The sequence below is a fragment of the Theropithecus gelada genome, chromosome 1, assembly GCF_003255815.1.
Source record: "Theropithecus gelada isolate Dixy chromosome 1, Tgel_1.0, whole genome shotgun sequence".
Classification (NCBI taxonomy): domain Eukaryota; kingdom Metazoa; phylum Chordata; class Mammalia; order Primates; family Cercopithecidae; genus Theropithecus; species Theropithecus gelada.
Window position 1 is genome coordinate 172,708,583 of NC_037668.1, and position 19,616 is coordinate 172,728,198.

A 19,616-nucleotide genomic window follows, 5' to 3' on the forward strand; every position below is an offset into this window, starting at 1 on the left:
TTTCAACATTGCAAAGCAAGGTGTACCTTAGAGCTCAGAGATAACAAATTGATAACTGGTACACCCCACAATTTTGAAGATGAATTACAGTGAGGTGATTACTATAATTTAATGGTGTGCTGATGTTATAAAAGTATGGAAGAGGGAAAAACTGAATCTTTAATTACTCCTTACTAGATATTGCTATGATTTCTGAATCTTCCATACGTATTTGTATGTGTGTGTTCATTTCTTCAGATACAATCTGTGATCATCCCCATATAGGTAGATTTCAAGATTTTGTAGTATCATATGTGTGGAAAATGAAGATTTGATTTCTGTAAATCAGTGAGAACATGGATAACACTGACGTAAACACATCTTTGTTCAATTGGTTTTAAGAGCATTAATTCTGGTCTTTTTTTTTTTCTCATATGGGATAATACTAACAATGGCAAATATCTTATGCTGTTCATAATGTGAAGAATCACAAAAACATACATCTGTTATTTGATATGTACAAACTAAGGTAGATTTCACAGATATAAATTTGAGCCGAGTCTTGAAGGGTAAGAACACATTCCAGGCAGGGAAAGAAACATTCACTGAGGTACAGAGATGTGAAAAGGAATGGTGTGTTGAGAGGCTGCAAAAGAGTGTATGTGGCGCTCATGTCTTCGGGAGGGAAGGATTAGATGAGGCTTAAAGATAATTAGGCCTTAGGTTTTCTGAATCTTGTTAAATATGTAGATCCCAAGGCTATAACCCACAAAGGACTATTTAGTAAGTTTGGGACAGGGGCCAAGGAATCTGCATTTTAATCACACAACTACCTACCATTGGATGCTAATGCTCATGATCCACACAAGACAAATACTGTATAAAAAGATTTTTACTTAGTGCTACAGGTCTCCAAAGTAGGGCGTACACACCTCAGGGACCATGCAAGATAATTCAGCGGGGTGCTAGAAGATACTAAAATACATATTTGCATTTTAATTCAACTTTATTAATAGTTAATATGTGGGTACAGATGCCTTCATTTGATCTGTATACAAGGTGAGGGGAGAACAAGACTTGACAGTGAAGCCTCATCCCCTCGCGTCCAGGCTACCATGACAGGTAAGTTTACAGACACTACACAAAATGGAAAGTGGCACAAAAAGATTTCTAGGGAAAAAAAAAAAAAAATCAATAGATTAAAATAGTAATAATGCAAGCATATGGGAACAAGGAAATGGCAGAGTTAACCCTTTTCCTAAATCTGTATTAGCTCTTTGCCAAATTACAAGGATAAAAAATTATAAAATCAGATGACCAGAAGTCTATGAATACTTTTAGAAAAAAGTTTGTGCCATGTAAAGAACATTTTGAAACATCCTGAATATTAAAAATACTGTATTTTGTGCTTTTGTGGCTGAAAACATATCACCTACCAAAATTTTTGCAGCTTCACCATATGATAACTTAGAAATAATTTCCTGACCTATTTAAAAATCTCCAAAACCTCAATAGAAGGTGTTTTAAAAAATATTCCAAAGTGCTTTAGTGGGTTTTAGAAAGCTAGTTGTTAAAAATATGTAAGTTCCGATTAGTTGCAAGAACAAATGTTGTTCATCTTCCAGGAAGGCAAACATTTATTGTCACTAGGGTTGAGAAATTTAGGATGCTTTCATTCACTCTACTCCTCTCGCTCAGCTGTCACTTCTAAGTTTTGCTGAGGTAGCTTACTTTAGGAGTGATAGTTACTAGTGTGAGACTTTTCCGTGTATTATCTTTTCTACTTGAAGATTACTTAACGCTTATGTTATAAATACCCAGTTACTCTATCAGAGAATACAGGCCTTTGTTATAATTTGCTGCTTGTTTAAAGTTTTTAAGTTATTTTCCTTATGTGAAGTAATACACACAGAAATATATCGTTTTCGTTTGGATCACTGCATATCCTCAAGATAATGATCTTACCTGAAAAGGGGATTCCTGGTTGCAGTCTAAAGTCTAGAGATGTAATTTTCTTTTTCTGTTGTAAATTCCTCTTTTACCCTGAAATTTAAGAATTTGAATATCTCCTCCTACAAGTTTAATAGCATCTCAAACTCAACATTCCAAAACTAAATTGATTCCTCCAGCTGCTACCACTGCGAAATCTGATCCTTACACAATCTTCCCCATCACAGTATAAACAGAAACTCCATCCTTTGTTACTGAGGCGAAAAAAAAAAAAAAAAAAAAAAAGAAGTGTTTTTGATTTGTATCTCACACATTGTAATCCTATCCATCTACTTTCAAAATATTTACAGAATCTTACCTTTTCCTCCTCTGATATCACAGGGGTCCAAGCCTGTCATTTCTTGTATACATTGTTGCACTATCCAATGATCTGGTCTCCTGGCTTCTGCCTTTGCTACCAATAGACAGTGTTCTTCAACAAGGTTGAGTCAATTACTCTTAAATCATGTATCATTCCTCTGCTTAAAGCTCCTCAAATGGCTTCCCATATGTATCAGCAAATTAAAGCCAAAAGGCTTACATTTATCTACAAGGCTCCGTAATCTTGTTCACTGCTGCCTCTGCCCTTATCGCTCACTCTTCTTGCTCCCTCCACCTAGCCAAGTGGATTCCTTAACAGTTCTTTACATGGCAGGTATGCTCCTGCCTGCCTTAAACTTCCTGTTCCCTATCTGGAATGCTTCTCCCCCCCACCCTCACTCTCCCCCCACCACCACATATTTACCACACTGGATACCTCACTTCAAATTGCTGCTCAAATGTCTTATCTGAGATGTCTCTAACCATCCATGTAAAATAGTAAAAGCTACCACTACCTTTTCCCAACATAGCCTAATCACTCTACTATGCTTCAGTTTTTTCGGTATTATTACCACCTGAGACATATTTATTCATTCACTTTTTTCCACCCAATAAAGGAACTACAATTGCTTTGTTCACCCTGTATTCCCAGCAACTAAAATAGTACTTGTCACTGCAGGAAGTAACAATAAATATTTGAATGAAGTATCTGCCCAGGTGTGTCCCCACACCTCAACCCCGCCCATGTTGCTTGGAACCTATTGAGAGAGAGAGCCCTTTCGAACTAAGGTTTCCTATAGTATTTAGTAATTGTGCCCTCCTATATCTTCTTTCCCTTTTTCTCCTTGTGGTTCTTTACTTACTCACATTAAGTATCTTAGACTCGTCTTCTGGGTGTTTTCATTTTTGAAATCTCCGTGTCTTTGGGTTTTTACTTTTCCAAAGATAACTACTACTACATGATACCTCAGGCCACTAATTTAGTCCCCAATAGTGGCCTTGCCTCTCTTTTACTACCACATTGAAATGTGGTTTAATTGCTAGAAAATTTATTTTATACTGTATCTTCTCCAGTGCTTTTACAAGATTAAAGTTGTCATCCATCTCCACCAGCAATTCTTTTTCACCATCCATTTCTTCTGTGTTCCTGCTCTCTCTTGATGCTATTTTTCTTCAGGTTTCCTTATTTTTCTTTGTCCATTCACTCCATTTAGCATAAAGCAAACTATGGGATACTTGAGTGGAAACACACTTGTAAGCAACAGAAGGCAGCTCTCTTCTGTAGGCTGATTATCTACTAACCAGCAAGTTGCTACTCCTCATCACAGATGACAGGAGGAAAATCTCTTCCAATCTCTGTCGTTTTATTTTTTGCTATTTACTTCCCCTCCCCCAGTCTCACGGGGAGATGTGGAATTGGGCCCACCATGCAGCAACCAAACAGGTACTCTGAAGCTAGTCTTCCTAGTACCATACATATGAACTGCACTGCTTTTCCTCTAAATCCATGTAGCTTTGAAAGCAAGGCTCTCAGTTCACAAGCAAGCTCTCCTTTCCATATTCTGGTAGAATCAAGGGACTGTATACACTCTTATTGGCCCAAAGGCTCCAGGCTCACAGCAGCTGCTCTATTCAAGAGAGGGGAGTTGTCAGATGGAAATAGCGATTGAGGGGAGGGAATTTAAGATACATAATCAAACCATCTCCCTAGAACCTGTTTACCATGAAAGGTGTAACTAAGTTTAAAAGTGGGTGGAAAATAAATAAATACAGGGTGACAAGATGAAATACAAGAAAAAGATACAGTAATAGTGCAAAATGTATGACAGAGTAGGAAAGGTGTAGGAGAAATACGTATGAATGGACAAGTCCCTGATGGGTGACAGGATGTTTAAAACACCGGAATAGGAGGAAATAAAGAAAAGATTATTACATGCATACAGGTTTGTAAGATATAGCATTAAGAAGTCCTGTTTCTTAATGGCTTCTGTTTCCTCTGTCATGAAAAGGTGAGGTCACTTCTGGGTGAAAGTGTAAAGCTGGATCATAGCTGGATCATAACATCTAAGGAACTGGCAAGGGAGTGACTGAGAAGGAAAAACTCAAAATCAATCGCCAAAATAAAAAAGGTAAACAACTTCATGCTTGCTAACATGGAAATGGATTCGGGTAAGATTTAGATAAAATTCAGAATAGCATCTAACCATCTCACTGTAGGCAAAGAAAATTCACAACCTCCCAAGAATTCTCCCCTAAAACTCAGAATAAAGCAAACTGAGGAAATCTGCAGCCCATAGAAAAGTCAAAGAAAAATCCTCGAGAATGAAAATCCTTTCCTACCACACCAAAATCTCCAGGGATTCCTTTTAGCCAGCAATCCACCTCTGGGAACCGCTCAGGATGTTCTCTCTTAGTAATGAGTTGCATGTACAACTGGGGGAAGTGACCCCAACACTGGCACTTAATGAAACCTTAGAGGGCAGAGCTCAGATTTTCCAACAAAGGTTTTACCCAATTTCAGTATCATTAAGCTACAAAAGTAGCAAAGAATACAAGAACTAGCCTCATATGGGAGCAAATTTAGAAAACAAGACTCAGAGGGTGGGAAGGCTGTCAATAGCGTCTTGGTAAAAGTCCTCATCATCTGGGCTGATGATGAATGACAAGTATGTTCTTTTTTTAACAATCTGGATGTTGGAGAAAGGCACTGAAATGACCTATACCTTTAACATTTTATTAATTCATCTTTAAATATATTTTCGTCTTTAAATATTCATCTTTAAATATCTAATCAAAGTTTTTAAAGCATGGATCCTGTAAAGCTAATGCCAACCAGTCACCGGTTATCTTCTCCTTGTTGCCATCTTTCTTCTCACTCCTATGCTTGTCATTCTCATTTCAACATTTACACGAGTAACTGCAGCCCCATAGATCCTTGACTCCTCATTTTAATGAATACCTCCCCCTCTCTACTTCCAAGGTCTTGACTTTTTCTCATCAATATCAGATCACCTCTGAAATCTTGACTTCACACATCCCATCCTCTGACCACCTCCCCCTATCTTTCAGGCTCACTTCACTGTTATCAGATCACAGTACAGCACCACTTTCTCACCATTCACCACCTGCCCTCTACCATGTATTCCTTGAACAGCTTAGATTCCATTTTTCAGTACTACAATTACTACCCTGAAAACATCTTCAACTCTGTGGCCTGCTTCTACTGCCATCAAAATAGCTTAAAAATCTAATTGCAATTCTGTATACCTGAAATCAAGCAACTAAATGTCACTGGAGAAAAATCACACTAAGTTTGCCTAGCTTTGCTTAAATTCATGACAACCCCAGAAGCATACAACGCTGTCCAAATTAGTATTTTCCCATTAAGCTGAAGTTTTCTTCTCCTCAAATTCCTACATCAAACTGCTTTAGCCTTAAACTACTTTAATGCATGTCAAATTTATTTCATCATCAGTGACCCGTATACTTCCTTTTTGTCCTCAGTAGTGCATTATGGAATAAAAATACATTATCTAAAAATACAAATATTTTAAAATTGTGATATAGTCAAGCCCTTTAAAAACATGAGTGATGCTCAGTTGTGCTAAAACAACTGAATGAGCCACAAGGAAGTTCACTTGATCTTCCCCCAACCATTTACACTGACTCGATAAACACTTTCAAACTATTCCATTTTAAAGACAAAAGTTTGTATTATTTATCAATTAAAAAAGAGAGATATAGATGGCCATTACACTTACAGTATTAACATTGTAAACTCCATGAAGGCAGTTCTTCTGTGAGTATCCATTACTATATATGAAAGTTAATACATTGTATAACCCAATGTTTTCACTTGTACTTTGTTGGCAAAATAATCACAGTCCAATAAAATATTCAAATATAATAAAAAGTATCTCTCAAATGTCTTCTGCTTCACTACGGTCTCAGCCCTATTTACTTATGTAATAGAAATCAGCATTCTCAGATGAGGGTAAATGATTAAATAAATCTGTGTCAAAGGATGCACAAGTAATTATGAGACAGATTCAACAACAAAGCCTTCTTCAGAGCTACTTTATAATGTTTTCTAGGGTCATTTAAGAAAATAAAGAGGAAAAATTATTCCAACTCACCATAAATGCTGATCATTACATGATTAAATATGAAAGTACTTTAGAAAATGAGAGAAAAAAATGCTTATTTGGCAATGTGCTGTTATTTATACACTAGCACCTTTGAGCCTTAAAAAAATTCAACAGCATTTACAACACTTGCTATATCTATTTTAGCTATGCAGATGCTCACTGAAAAGCAGATAATCAAAGGAACAGAACAGAATAAAATACATATTTAGTGGGCACTTATGAATTGAATAAAAATTAAGTTTGAATATAGCCCATTAAACTCATCATTAAAGAAATTTTGTTGCAGAAGATTCACAATCATTGGTACCACTGACATAATGATGCTGTTAATGCTCTGATTATATGAGTACAGTTTGTTTTGAAACTATAAAATGTTAAAATCAGAATGCTCAAACTGTAAAGGTAATGTAATTTACCAGGACACACTCTTAATTCTATTACAGTAATAACATAGAAAATTTGACCATAATCAAACTGTAAGTTCAGCAGAGCATGAAACTTGCTGTCACTACGAACTATGATTCTATACATTATTTAACTCATTAGCAGAAACTATAAATGACTTTAACTCATTAGTTTTCAAAGTGAAATGTATGTTTCATTTATTCCTCAGAGAAATACTATGCTTGACAAATCTCAATCTTTTCATGTAAAGATAACATTCCAGCCCACAATACAGCTTCTAACTTCTTGGTATGAATGTTTCTGGGGGATTGAAGACAAAGGGAGAATGGAAATATCCCTAGTGCGCTTAACATAAAATTGGGCAACATGTTTTATTTACAATTAAACCTAAAATTTAAGAGCTCACCAAACTGGAATCAGAATGAGTACAACTGGCCAGGCATGGTGGCTCATGCCTGTAATCCCAACATTTTGGGAAGCCGAGGCAGGTGGATCACCTGAGGTCAGGAGTTCAAGACCAGCCTGGTTAACATGGTAAAACTCTGTCTCTACTAAAAACTACAAAAATAGCCAGGTGTGGTGGTACACACCCATAATCCCAGCTACTCGGGAGGCTGAGGCAGGAGAACTGTATGAACCCAGGAGGTGGAGGCGGCAGTGAGCCGAGATTGCAGCACTGCACTCCAGCCCGGGCGACAGAGTGAGACTCCATCTCAAAAACAAACAAAAACAAACAGAATGAAAAACAAAACAAAGGAAAAACAAAAAGAATGAGTAGAATATTTTATCAGTTCACATGGCACCCAAACTTAAACTCTAATTAAGAACCACTTTGAGAAATAGCACCAACTGGTGGTTAAAAATCACTCACAATGCTTACTCTACGTACATGAACTGTATTACTTATTAAGCACTATTATCAAACTCAGGTTAAATAACTTTCAGTAAATTTAAAGCGGATAGAAATGGAATTCAATGGCAAACAAAATCCTCAGACAGATCATTTGCTTAAATTCGACATAGCATCAACCCCACTTTTTGAATTTTGGCAATAAAACTAGTTTTATTTCATTAGCTTTACTCATATAAAAATGCTTACCGCTTTTCAGTAAATGGAACATATTTATAACTTCCAAGATGCCCTTATAAAGATTACCTAAAATAATACACAGAAACCCAAAACACATAAAAAACCTGCAAGTATTATTATCTATTATATACTAACTAAATATAAATCTTTATACATTATACATTTTCAATTTTTCCTTAGTTATTATTCCAACAGATATAAACTATGCTGGGATCAACATACTTGCAAATGTGGCAACAAATATGCCAGGATATATAGGACATGGCATTTCAAAATTCCCACTCCAATTCTTAAGTCAACTTCAGTCATTTCTCCACTTTTCATTTCTATCATTAGAATAGCTTGGTGAATCTCAAATACAAGTGAATAAATAGTAGAAATTCAGTCAAGTAATACTAAGGCTAATGTAATTAAATTTTCATGTTGTACTTTTTTAAAGAAAGAGCAGCTGCCAACTTTTCAGCTGAGAACAAATTTCTATAGTTCTTATTTTATAAATTACTTCTCAGCATTCTATATGGACTTTAACCAGACAAATCAATGATTTATTTATTAAGAATCTTTTTTTAAAAAAGTATGTGTCTATGAAGGGCTTTAATAAACTTCCAAAAAAATTAAAAATAAAAAATTTAAAAACTTATCTTACTCATAATTTGCATTTAAACAAGCAATTTCAAAACACAAAGTTTAAAGCTACTTTCTAATCCTAATTTGACCAGCTTTTATAAATAATTGTTGCATTTGTAATATAAAATATACTGCTAGTCTCAAAAAATTTTATATACTTTAGTTCAACAAATATTCCTTCCCACCCCTCCAAAAAAGAACAATGTAATCACTTTAATTTTTGTTAGCAGTCACAAAAATTTTTATTTAGGAAAAATATTCCCTTCAATATTTATTAGATAATGAATCTTATTTAAATGAATAGTTTACTTGTACTTTTCTGTGTAGACCAATTTAAAAGTATGCCACTTTCCTTTCATAAGCAAACTGTATTTGTCTCATTCTGCATGGCAGATCAAATATTAATACTTCTTTCTGCCTTAAAAATTATGAGATTTTCCTCATTATAAATTAGTTGTTTCTATAAGGATTACTGTTGTGCTGCTAAAAACAAATGTTAGTAAAGGTTATGGAGACATGGGAAAAAAACAAACTACAATACTAGTTAATAATGAAATACATTAAACATTGTTTAAATATTAAACAGTAAAATACTCCTTCTATATTAAATAAATAATTAAAATTGCATTTGTCAATGGGAATACAGGCCAATACCACCAATAACAGGGATCGTCTAGTGCAAAGGGTGGTCACAAAACAACAAAACAAAAACCACACACACATACAGACAAGAAGGAAGAGGAAACACATTTAATACTGGCATTGTTTTCAATAACAAATTAAACCAGTGATTCTGAATCCTTCCTGCACATTCAAATTACCTGGAGAACTTTAAAAAAAAAATACTGATGACCAGGTCTTGTCTCAAATTACATGAAAATGGGAATCAAGATTCAGGCATAGGTATTTTTAAAAACTCTCCAAATGATTCTAACATGCAGTCAGGGTTGAGAGCAACTGAGTGAAACCTACATATTTCTTACTGTTCCCTGACTGAGAAGAATGTCCTATGAGTATAGAAATAGAACTTTCCTTTACAGGTTGGGCATACAAGGGTATCTCCAGTTAGCAGTAACTTATGGACGGGTAAGTCAAGTTATTAATTTATACTTCATTTCCAGTAAAATATCTACTTATACCTCTCTTCATTCCCTGTAATTCTGTACTCTCAAACTCCAAGACAAAGTAGAGTCAAACTACACTTTTATAATAAATTTGTTACACTGAAAATACATTATTCATTCATGCATATAAGTATTTACTGAATGCCTACTATGTGCAAGGCACTGTGTTAAGTACTGCTATATAGGACCATGGCATGGGGGAATAAATAGGGACTGGCTGAAAATTTTTGTTTTTTAGAACAAACAGCTAAAAAATAATGGAATGAAATTAATCACATGGTCCTAAATAAGTGACTAAATTATCAAAGAGGAAAAGAGAAAAGAGGTACTTATACTAAGGGTCTGATTTTAAGATGGATGGTTACAGCGTATTTGTCCTTTTCCTAATGTTCCTTTACAGTATTTCCATAAGCCTTTGAATATACATAAGGCAAATTCAAAATAGAAAAATAAACCTCGTTCAAAGTAGATGTTCCTAATTTTAACCATATTCCGTATCCAGTAAAGTTCATAAATAAGTACAAATACCAAAAATCTTTATGGGAAGATAGTTCATATTGACTTGTAGTAGTCTTGACAAGTAATCTTACATAAAAATATCACAGATTCTGGTCCTTGACTATTTCATCATGGAGAAAGTTTACACAACATGTAATTTATTTTGGAAACAGATTTATATGCTAACAAAGCCTAATGTGAACAAATTTTTCTTTTATCTTTAAGGAAAGAAGATGCTAAGAAGGTAGGAAAATAGGGGTAGAATCTGTTCAAACCTTGTAAGTATGCTAAAATCTAGTAATTTAAAATGCTGACTGTTCTCTTCTGAAGAGCCTTGTAAATACCATGTGAATAAATATCTTTTCTAGTTACTAGTGGTATGAACTATGTGACTACTTAAAAAAATAGTAACTTCCCATTTTTGTGACAGTGTTAAATTTCATTAAGAAGCTAGATAATGTCAGCTTAATACCTAAGAAAGGCCTGTTTACCAAAAATATGTTAACCTTGGAGAAAACTGCTGGGAATAAAAACGGAGAAAAAAAATGACATAAGACTGTGATCAGCAAAAATTCCAATGGCAAAAACAGTTTAGGAAAGCAAAGCTTCCTAGTTGCTTTTAAGTTAAAAAAAAAAAGTGAAATCAAGGTTCAAGGAAAATGGTCACTTGATGCACCTTGGATGCAACATTTTGTTAGTAAAAAATATTTTACTAAGTTAAAATATAGTTTTCATATTTTACACCATATTGAATACACACATAAAAATACCAGTGTTTTTCTCTTGTTTCTTTTCAGACAATTAAGCAAATGTTTTCTTTGGTGCCTGGGAGTTTATCAATATTTAGGGATAGTGGAAGATAACAACTCCAAGACTGACAAGCCTAAAATAGAAGATTCAAAATCCTATACCATAAAAATTAGAATCAAAGGTGGACTAAAGAGAAAAGTAGCTTAAAGTTATACTGCAACAGGGTTGATACATATTCTTTCCCCAAATCATACTCTGGCTCCCAAAATAAAAAATACTACAGCCTATTGTGGTTTTAATCTGTGTTTTGAGATTTTTTTCAAATGGAAAGATATCACAGATAGAAACACATCATTCTAGGTTTCAAAATCACCAAAGTCAGTGAGAAGAATGTACATTCATTTAAATGTAATCATTTGTAAATAAAGAAATCTTGGAAAGGCTGAACAGTTCAAATTGAAGAATTGTTCTTGATTTTTCATCATTCTTTTTAAATAAAGAGTAAGTGTAGATATAGTGTACATACAGGTTTTGACATTTTGATTCATTCAAAATAGTCACATCCCTTTGCTTGGTTTTGGATGTTCCAGAGACTAAAATTTAATACCATTCACAACATAGTATTTTTAGTAAAAAGAATTATAGAGCAATGAAAAATCAAAAGATGGCTCAGAGAGCCTTATAATCTCTAAATATACACACATTTATAACCTGCATTTATTTTCTAAAACAAATTTTAAGTAATGCTAATTTAACCAATGGAGAAAAAACTTCTATCAAAATATACAATTTCCATTACAGACTAGAAGGCTAATATTAAAAAAATAGTTGTAAGCCAAAAAGTTTGCTTATATGGATGACAGGCATCATCTCCTTGAAGCACAAAGCATCAAATAAGGTCTTATAAAAGATCAATCTGTGACCTTCTTCATTTTTAAGTTCTTGATAAATTCATAAAGCTTGAGTCTCAATTTCCAGAAATGGAGGAGCCAAATAATTCAGAATCTCAAGTGGGATTTATGCTTTACCATGTACCTGAAAAAAAATATGGTAGGTTATAATGACTATAGGAATTTTAGAATTTTTAGATTAATGTATGTAAAAACAGGCTGACATTTCTTAAAACTTAAAATCAACAGAATAAAATGCTGTTTTCTAGAAATCTGGAAATATAAGGACTTCTGGAAAAAGCTGGAAATAACACTCCTCTTATTAAGTAATATAATCTAAGAGCTTCTAGCTAAAATAATATATATGTTTCACATATATTGTGAGAGACTCGCACCAAGAATGTTACAGACTTTAAGGAGCATACTTCAAAGAGAACCGATTCAGTGGTATTTACTGTGATCATATGCTGTTCTTAAATTTGCCAATTACAAAACTTTTATTAATGTAAAGGGTTTTATGAACACTACAGTAATAATTAAAATAAATTTTTAAAATTCATTTCCTTTTGTGAACCATCCATAACATAAATCCAGAATCAGAGATCTTTCAGTACTTGCAAAAAAACATAGGGTTCTCTTAATCAAAAGTTCCTTGGATAGAAAATAAGGTTCAAAAAGATCACACAGATAATTAGAGACAGATTACAAAACCAAGACTAAAGTCTAAGTTCTGACTCAGTTGAGTGTTACTTCTATCAGGCTATATTAAACTCTCCATCTAAAGTAATTATACAAAAAAAATTGTTATTTACTACAGATAAGCATCAAGTTAATGTTAAAAGAAGGGAATTAGAGAACAAGACTGACAAATTTACGCAACTTAAAATTTAACTAAGACAGAAAAATTACAATAAAACACACATAAGCATATTTTAGAATCAGAATTACCTGTCCAACGTTTCCCAAAATCGTAAGAACACTGGTCTATCCAAATGACGTTTGTGATAGCTGAGTTCTAACACTGTTACATCCCATTTCTGAACATTTGGATCCAGACGAACTTCATCATACTTCAGATGGAAGGCTTTAACTACAGAGGGGGTGGAGAGAAGTAATCATTTTTTTATTCAAAATTAAAAAAAACTTTCTTCTATCAACTGAAGCCACATTATAACTAAAGTGATCTTTTAAAATATTATCTTTAAAAACATTCAGGGTTTATACATGCCAGCCACTGGAGACTAAAATGAGGAATAAGGTAAGACAAAATACACATGGTCCAGTGAAGGACAATAAGAAAAGAGTATAAGGGTGGGAGGTTATTACAGAAATACAAGAGTGCAACCATACCTTGGAGATATTGTGGGTTCAGTTCCAGACCACCGCAATAAAGTAAGTATCATAATACAGTGAGTTACACATATTTCCTACCTCATTGCATATAAAAGTTACATTAACACCGTATCAAAGTCTATATTAAGTGTGCAATAGCATTATGTCTAAAAAACAATGTACATGCCTTAATTAAAATGTACTTTCTTGCTAAAAAAAAAAAGCTAACAATCATCTGAGCCTTTGGCAAGTCCTAATTTTTTTGCTGGTGTAGGATTATGCCTCAATGTTGATGGCCGTTGACTGAATAGGGTGTGGTGGTTGATGAAGGTTAGGGTGGCTATAGCGATTTCTGAAAGTAAGACAACAATGAAGTTTGCTGCACTGATTGACTCTGCCTTTCACAAAAGATTTCTCTGAAGTATGTGATAATATTTGACAGCATTTTACCTACAGAAGAACTTCCTTTAAAATTGGAGTTAATCCTCTCAAATTCTGATGCTTTATGTCATGTTCTAAATCCTTTGATGTCATTTCAACAATGTTTACAGCATTTTCACAAAAGTGCTCACTGGAGTGAATTCCATCTCAGAAAACCACTTTCTTTGTTCATCTGTAAGAAGGAACTCCTCATCCATTCAAGTTCCAGCATGAGAGTGCAGCATTTCAGTCATATCTTCAAGCTCCACTTCTAATGCTAGTTCACTTGCTATTTCCACACCCTATCTTTATTTCCTCCACTGAAGTCTTAAACCCCTCAAAGTCATCTATGAACCATGAAGGTAGGAATCAACTTCTTCTAAACTCTGGTGATGTTAATATTTTGACTTCCTCCTATTAATCACAAATGTTCTTAATGGCATCTAGAATGGTAAATCTTATCTAGAAAAGCTTCAATTTACTTTTCCCTGATCCATCAGAGGAATCACTATATATAGCAGCTACAGCCTTACAAAACTTATTTCTTAAATAATAAATCCTGAAAAGTCTAAATTACTCCTTGATCTATGGGCTAAGGAATAGATGTGTTAGTAATCATGAAAACAACATTCGTCTCCTTGAACACCATCAGAGCTCTTGGGTGACTAGGTACACTGTCATTCAGCACTAATATTTTGAAAGGAATCTTTCTTTCTGAGCAGTAGGTCTCAACATGGGCTTAAAATATTCACTGAACCCTGCTGTAAACAGATGTGCTGACATTCACGCTTTGTTGTTCCATTTCTAAAGCACAGGCAGAGTAGACTTAGCATAATTCTTAGCGGCCCTAAGATATTTAGAATGGTAAGTGACCACTGGTTGCAACTCAAAGTCCCCAGCTGTACTAGCCCCTAACCAAAAAGTCAGTCTGTCCTCTGATGTCTTGAAGCCAAAGCACAGACTTCTCCGCAACTATAAAAGTACCAGATGGGATCTTCCTCCAATAACAGGCTGTTTCATCTACAATGAAAATGTGTTGTTTAGTGTAGTCAACTTCATCAATAATGTTTGCCATATCTTCTGGATAACTTGCTGCAGCTTCTATATCAGCACTTGCTGCTTCACCTTACACTTCTTTGTTATAGAGATGGCTTACTTCCTTAAATCCATGAACCATCCACTGCTACCTCCCAACTTCTCTTCTGCAGAATTCTGTCCTCTCTCAGTCTTCACAGAACTGAAGAGAGTTAGGGCATTGCTCAGGATCAGCCTTTGGCTTAGCAGAATATTATGGCTGGTTTGATCTGCTTTCCATACCAACCAAGCTTTCCCCATATCAGCAATAAGGCTGGCTTTGCTTTCTTATTATTTGTGTGTTGACTGAAGTAGGACTCTTAATTTCCCTGAAGAAGTTTTCCTTCGCATTCACAAGTTAGCTAACTGGCATAACAGGCCTAGCTTTTGGCCTGTCTCAGCTTTTGACATGCCTTCCTTACTAAGCTTAATCATGTCTAACTTTTGGTTTAAAATGAGAGATATGCGACTCTTCCTTTCATTTAAACACTCGGAGGTCACTGTAGGGTTATTAATTGGCTTAATTTCAATACTGCAGTGTCTCAGGAAAAAGAGAGGCCTGAAGAGAGAGAGAGAGAGATGAGGGACTAACTGGTCAGTGGGGCAGTCAGAACAACAGTTATCAACTTAAGTTTGCCATCTTATATGGGTGTAGTTTGTGGTGCCCAAAACAATTTCAATAGTAACATCAAAGATCACTAGTCCCAGATCACCATAACAGAGACAAAAATAATGAAAGTTTGAAATATTGTAAAAATCACCAATATCAAAGAGACACACACTGTTGAACAAACGGTGCCAACAGACTTATCAACACACAGGTTGCTACAAACCAATTTGTTTATTTTAAAAAATTCTGCAAAGCATGATAAAGCAAAGCACAAAACAAGCTATGCCTTGTACCTTACACACACAAATTCAGTCAGAAAAAGCTTGCAAAGGCACTGATGTTTAACCTAAGATCTAAAGGCCAAGTATGAATTAAGTGAGCACAGAACAAAAGTGACCTAGTGAATAAGATGATCATGCTCAAAGAGAAAAATTCGTCTAGAAACTAGAGAAATTTAATAGAACTACATCGTGCAAAGTAATGTAGGGAAGGGATATATACACCACAGAGGTTCAGAAAAATGTTAGCCTTGCAGGCCATATTAAGTAGTTTTTATAATATTTAAGTGACATGGAGAACCACTGCGAAGTATTTAATAGATAATAATGATAGTTTATTAAGCTAGAGGATAAAGAGAGAGTTTTCTTCAATAGAACAGAAGATATATGAGTGGCAAGAGATAAGTGGGGACTGAAAACTAACAAAATTTGGTAAGAAATGATGAAGAGAAAAAAACTGCTAGGAATTTTGGCAGTGTTTTTAGTAGCTACTATAAATGGGATTGCCTTTTTGATTTCTTTTTCAGCTAGTTCACTGTTCATGTACCACAATGCTAGTGGTTTTTGTATGATGATCTTATATCCTACAATTTTACTGAATTCATTTACCAGTTCTAAGAGTATTTTTGGTAAAGTCTTCAGGTTTTTCTAAATATAAGATCATGGCATCTGCAAACAAGAACAATTTAACTTTCACTGGGGAAAAGACAGTCTTCAATAATGATGCAGGGAAAACTGTGTATCTCTATATACAGAAGAATGAAACTAGATTCCTACCTCTCACCCCATACAAAATCAACTCAAGACCTAAATGTAAGACCCAAAATTATAAAACTACTAGAAGAAAACATAAAGAAAACACTTCAGGACATTGGTCTGGGAAAAGGCTTTATGAATAAAAGCATTGGCAACAAAAACAAAAATAAAAGAGATTATATCAAACTAAAAAGCTTCTGCACAGTAAAGGAAACAATCAACAGAGTGAAAAGACAACCTAAAGAATGTGAGAAAATATCTGCAAACTACTCATCTGACAGGGGATTAATACTCAGAATATACAAGAAACTTAAAAATTTCAAAGAATAAAAACAATCAGATTTTATCATTGGAAATGATCTAAATAGACATTTCTCAAAAGAAGACATAAAAACAGTCAACAAATAAAGTATGCTCAATGTCACTTATCATCAGGAAAATGCAAATCAAAACCACAATGAGGTATCATCTCACTCCAGTTGGGATGGCTATTATAAAAAAGACAAAAAAATAACAAATGTTCCAGAGGATGTGGAGAAAGGGCAACTCATACACTGTTGGTGGGAATATAAACTAGTAGAGCCACTATAGAGAACAGTCTAGAGTTCTCAAAAAACTACCAATAGAACTACCATATGATCCCGCAATCTCATTACTGGGCATTTATCCAAATAAAAGGAAATGAGTATACTGAAGAGGTATCTGCACCCCCATGTTTAATGCATTCTATTCACAGTACTATTTACAACAGCAAAGATATGTAATCAACCTAAGGGTCCAACAACAGATAAATGGATAAAGAAAATGTGGCATATATGTACACAACAAAATACTATTCAGCCGTTAAAAAAAAAAAAAAAATGAAATCCTGTCATTTGTGGCAACATGGATGGAAATGGAGAACATTATATTAGGTAAAACAAGCCAGAAACTGAAAGGTAAACACTACAAGTTCTCTCTCATATGTGGAAGCTAAAAAAAAGTTAAAGCACACAAAATTATGGCTGGATAGAAAAAATAAGTTTGAGTGTTCCATACCACTACAGGATTACAGTTAACAATAAAACACAGTTTCAAACAGCTAGGAGGAGGATACTGACTACTCCCAAAACAAAGAATGATAAACATTTGAGATGATAGCTATGCTAATTATGATAATCTGATCACTATACATTATATGTATCAAAATATCACTATGTACCCCATAAATATGTACAATTATATAGCAATTTAAAAAGTTAAACTAAAAAATTGTAATCAAAGCTATATCTGACATATATTGTCTACTACATATTATGCACTATTGTAGGCACGAAGGACACAGAGTGACCAAGACAAAGTCCCCACCCTAAGGGAGTTTATATTCTAAGAGTCAACAGTTAAACAGATAAATATACAATATTCTGATAGTATAAATGCTACTGAGGAAAAATGAGGCAGAATAAGGACATAATACATGTGTGGGAGGTTTTTATCAATAGTATTCAGAGAGGGGTTCTCAAGGAGAAGCAGGTAATTGAAAAAACAAGTCTTGCAAAGATTTGGGAGAGGAAGATTTTAGGCAGAAGGAACAGCTGATACAAAGGTCCCAAGACGGACGCAAGCATGGAATGTCCTATGTTGAAGAATAATTTTTTTTTAAATGTTAAAAAACGTTACACTTGCTGTTTTTGTTTGGTTAGTTGGTCGGTTTGAGACAGGGTCTCACTATGTAGGCCAGGGCCTCAAACTCCTGGACTCAAGTGACCCTCCTGGCCCAACCTCTCCAGCAGCTGGGACTACAGGCGCACACCACCACAACCAGCTTCAATTTAACTTTTTTTTGTAGGCAATGGCCTATATGTATATTCTCAACTACAGCATAAGAAATCTGAATTTTATTCCAAATGTGATACTAAGCCACTGGAAAGTTGACAAGAAGAAGGTGAAATTATATGATAGTCATTTTTAAAAGACAATTCTGTATTGTTCCAGGTGATACATTCTAGGGCAAAACTTCCCAACTAGTTGTACTAAAACCAGGTAGGTTATAAAATAATGACTTATAATCTTTTTCTCTCCTTAATAATCCAGTTGAATCACCCCAGCTAGTTTTCATTATATTTGCAATCCCTTTATTATCAAGGGAGCTTTTGTTTTGCATGTGCATGTACAAATGTTAAGCTTTTTCCCCCCCAATTTTTTACTTTTTCACTAGCATATGATTATGATCGGCATCGTAACCTGGTAATAGAGGTTCTAAAGAGAAAACAATTGACTTTTGAAGTTTTTTCTGATAGCTTATTTTATTGATTGCTTGTTTCATGTTGCCTGCTGGCATATTGGCTTTTGATGTTAACAACTAATCAAGATTCAATTCTTGATAAAAATTTAAAATGAATAATTTGTGCCCAGAAAAATAAACTTATTTCTAATTTCTTTGCTTATATAAATAAAAGTCTCTTCATCAGACACAAATTATTCATTTTGAATTTAAACTAATTCATTAAAGGAGTTACATGTAGTAAGGTTCAAAAAACTTACTTTCAAAGTAGTATTTATATGAGTAAAATAAATTTGTCAATAAAACAATTTTTAAAACTCATGCATTCAATGTAAATCAACATTTTAATCCTTTCCATTCTGCTTAGGTGTTGCTTTTCTAACTTGTTCAATTATTTGCTAATCATTCTTCAGAATACATATGTTACATTTTTTAAAATGATCAAACTAAAGCCATAATGGCCTACAGTTTTCTTTAATAATTTCAACAGATTTCATCTTCATTGATATTTATTTTTCCACCAGAATAGACAACTTTTAAATTTAAAGCTGGGATACTAGAGTTCAAAAAGTATAAGTCACTAATTTGTAAAAACATATAAAGTTTCACTCATAAAGTATTTTATTCATACGAAGCAATGATGTGAAACAAACTTACACCAACATATTATCATAAAAAAAATTTCTTATTCACAAAAAGTATTAAAAGTTTTTAAGCCTCTGGAAGTTAAAAAGAGAAGAAACAGGCCAGGCACAGTGGCTCACGCCTGTAATCCCAGCACTTTGAGAGGCCACGGCAGGAGGATCACGAGGTCAGGAGTTTGAGACCAGCCTGACCAACAAGATGAAACCCTGTCTCCACTACAAATACAAAAATTAGCCAGGCATGGTGGCGTGCACCTGTAATTCCAGCTATTCAGGAGGCTGAGACAGGAGAATCGCTTGAACCTGGGGGGTTGCAGTGAGCCGAGATTGCACCACTGCACTCCAGCCTGGGCAACAGAGCAAGACTGTCTCCAAAAAAAAAAAAAAAAAAAAAAAAAAAAAAAAAAAAAAAAAAAAA

At 34.3% G+C, this 19,616-nt stretch overlaps 1 protein-coding gene across 1 annotated transcript in view; it reads right to left on the bottom strand.

The window, feature by feature from the left end:
• Window positions 1-8,776: 8,776 nt before the first annotated feature.
• Window positions 8,777-19,616, bottom strand: part of CDC73 (cell division cycle 73) — a 140,095-nt gene continuing 129,255 nt past the window's right edge. The window contains exons 16-17 of the mRNA XM_025400291.1: window positions 12,770-12,911; window positions 8,777-11,966 (exon numbers count right to left, since the gene is read on the bottom strand). Coding sequence (XP_025256076.1) covers window positions 11,930-11,966; window positions 12,770-12,911 — 179 coding nt within the window. The 3' untranslated portion in view covers window positions 8,777-11,929. The remainder of the gene's footprint in view (window positions 11,967-12,769; window positions 12,912-19,616) is intronic.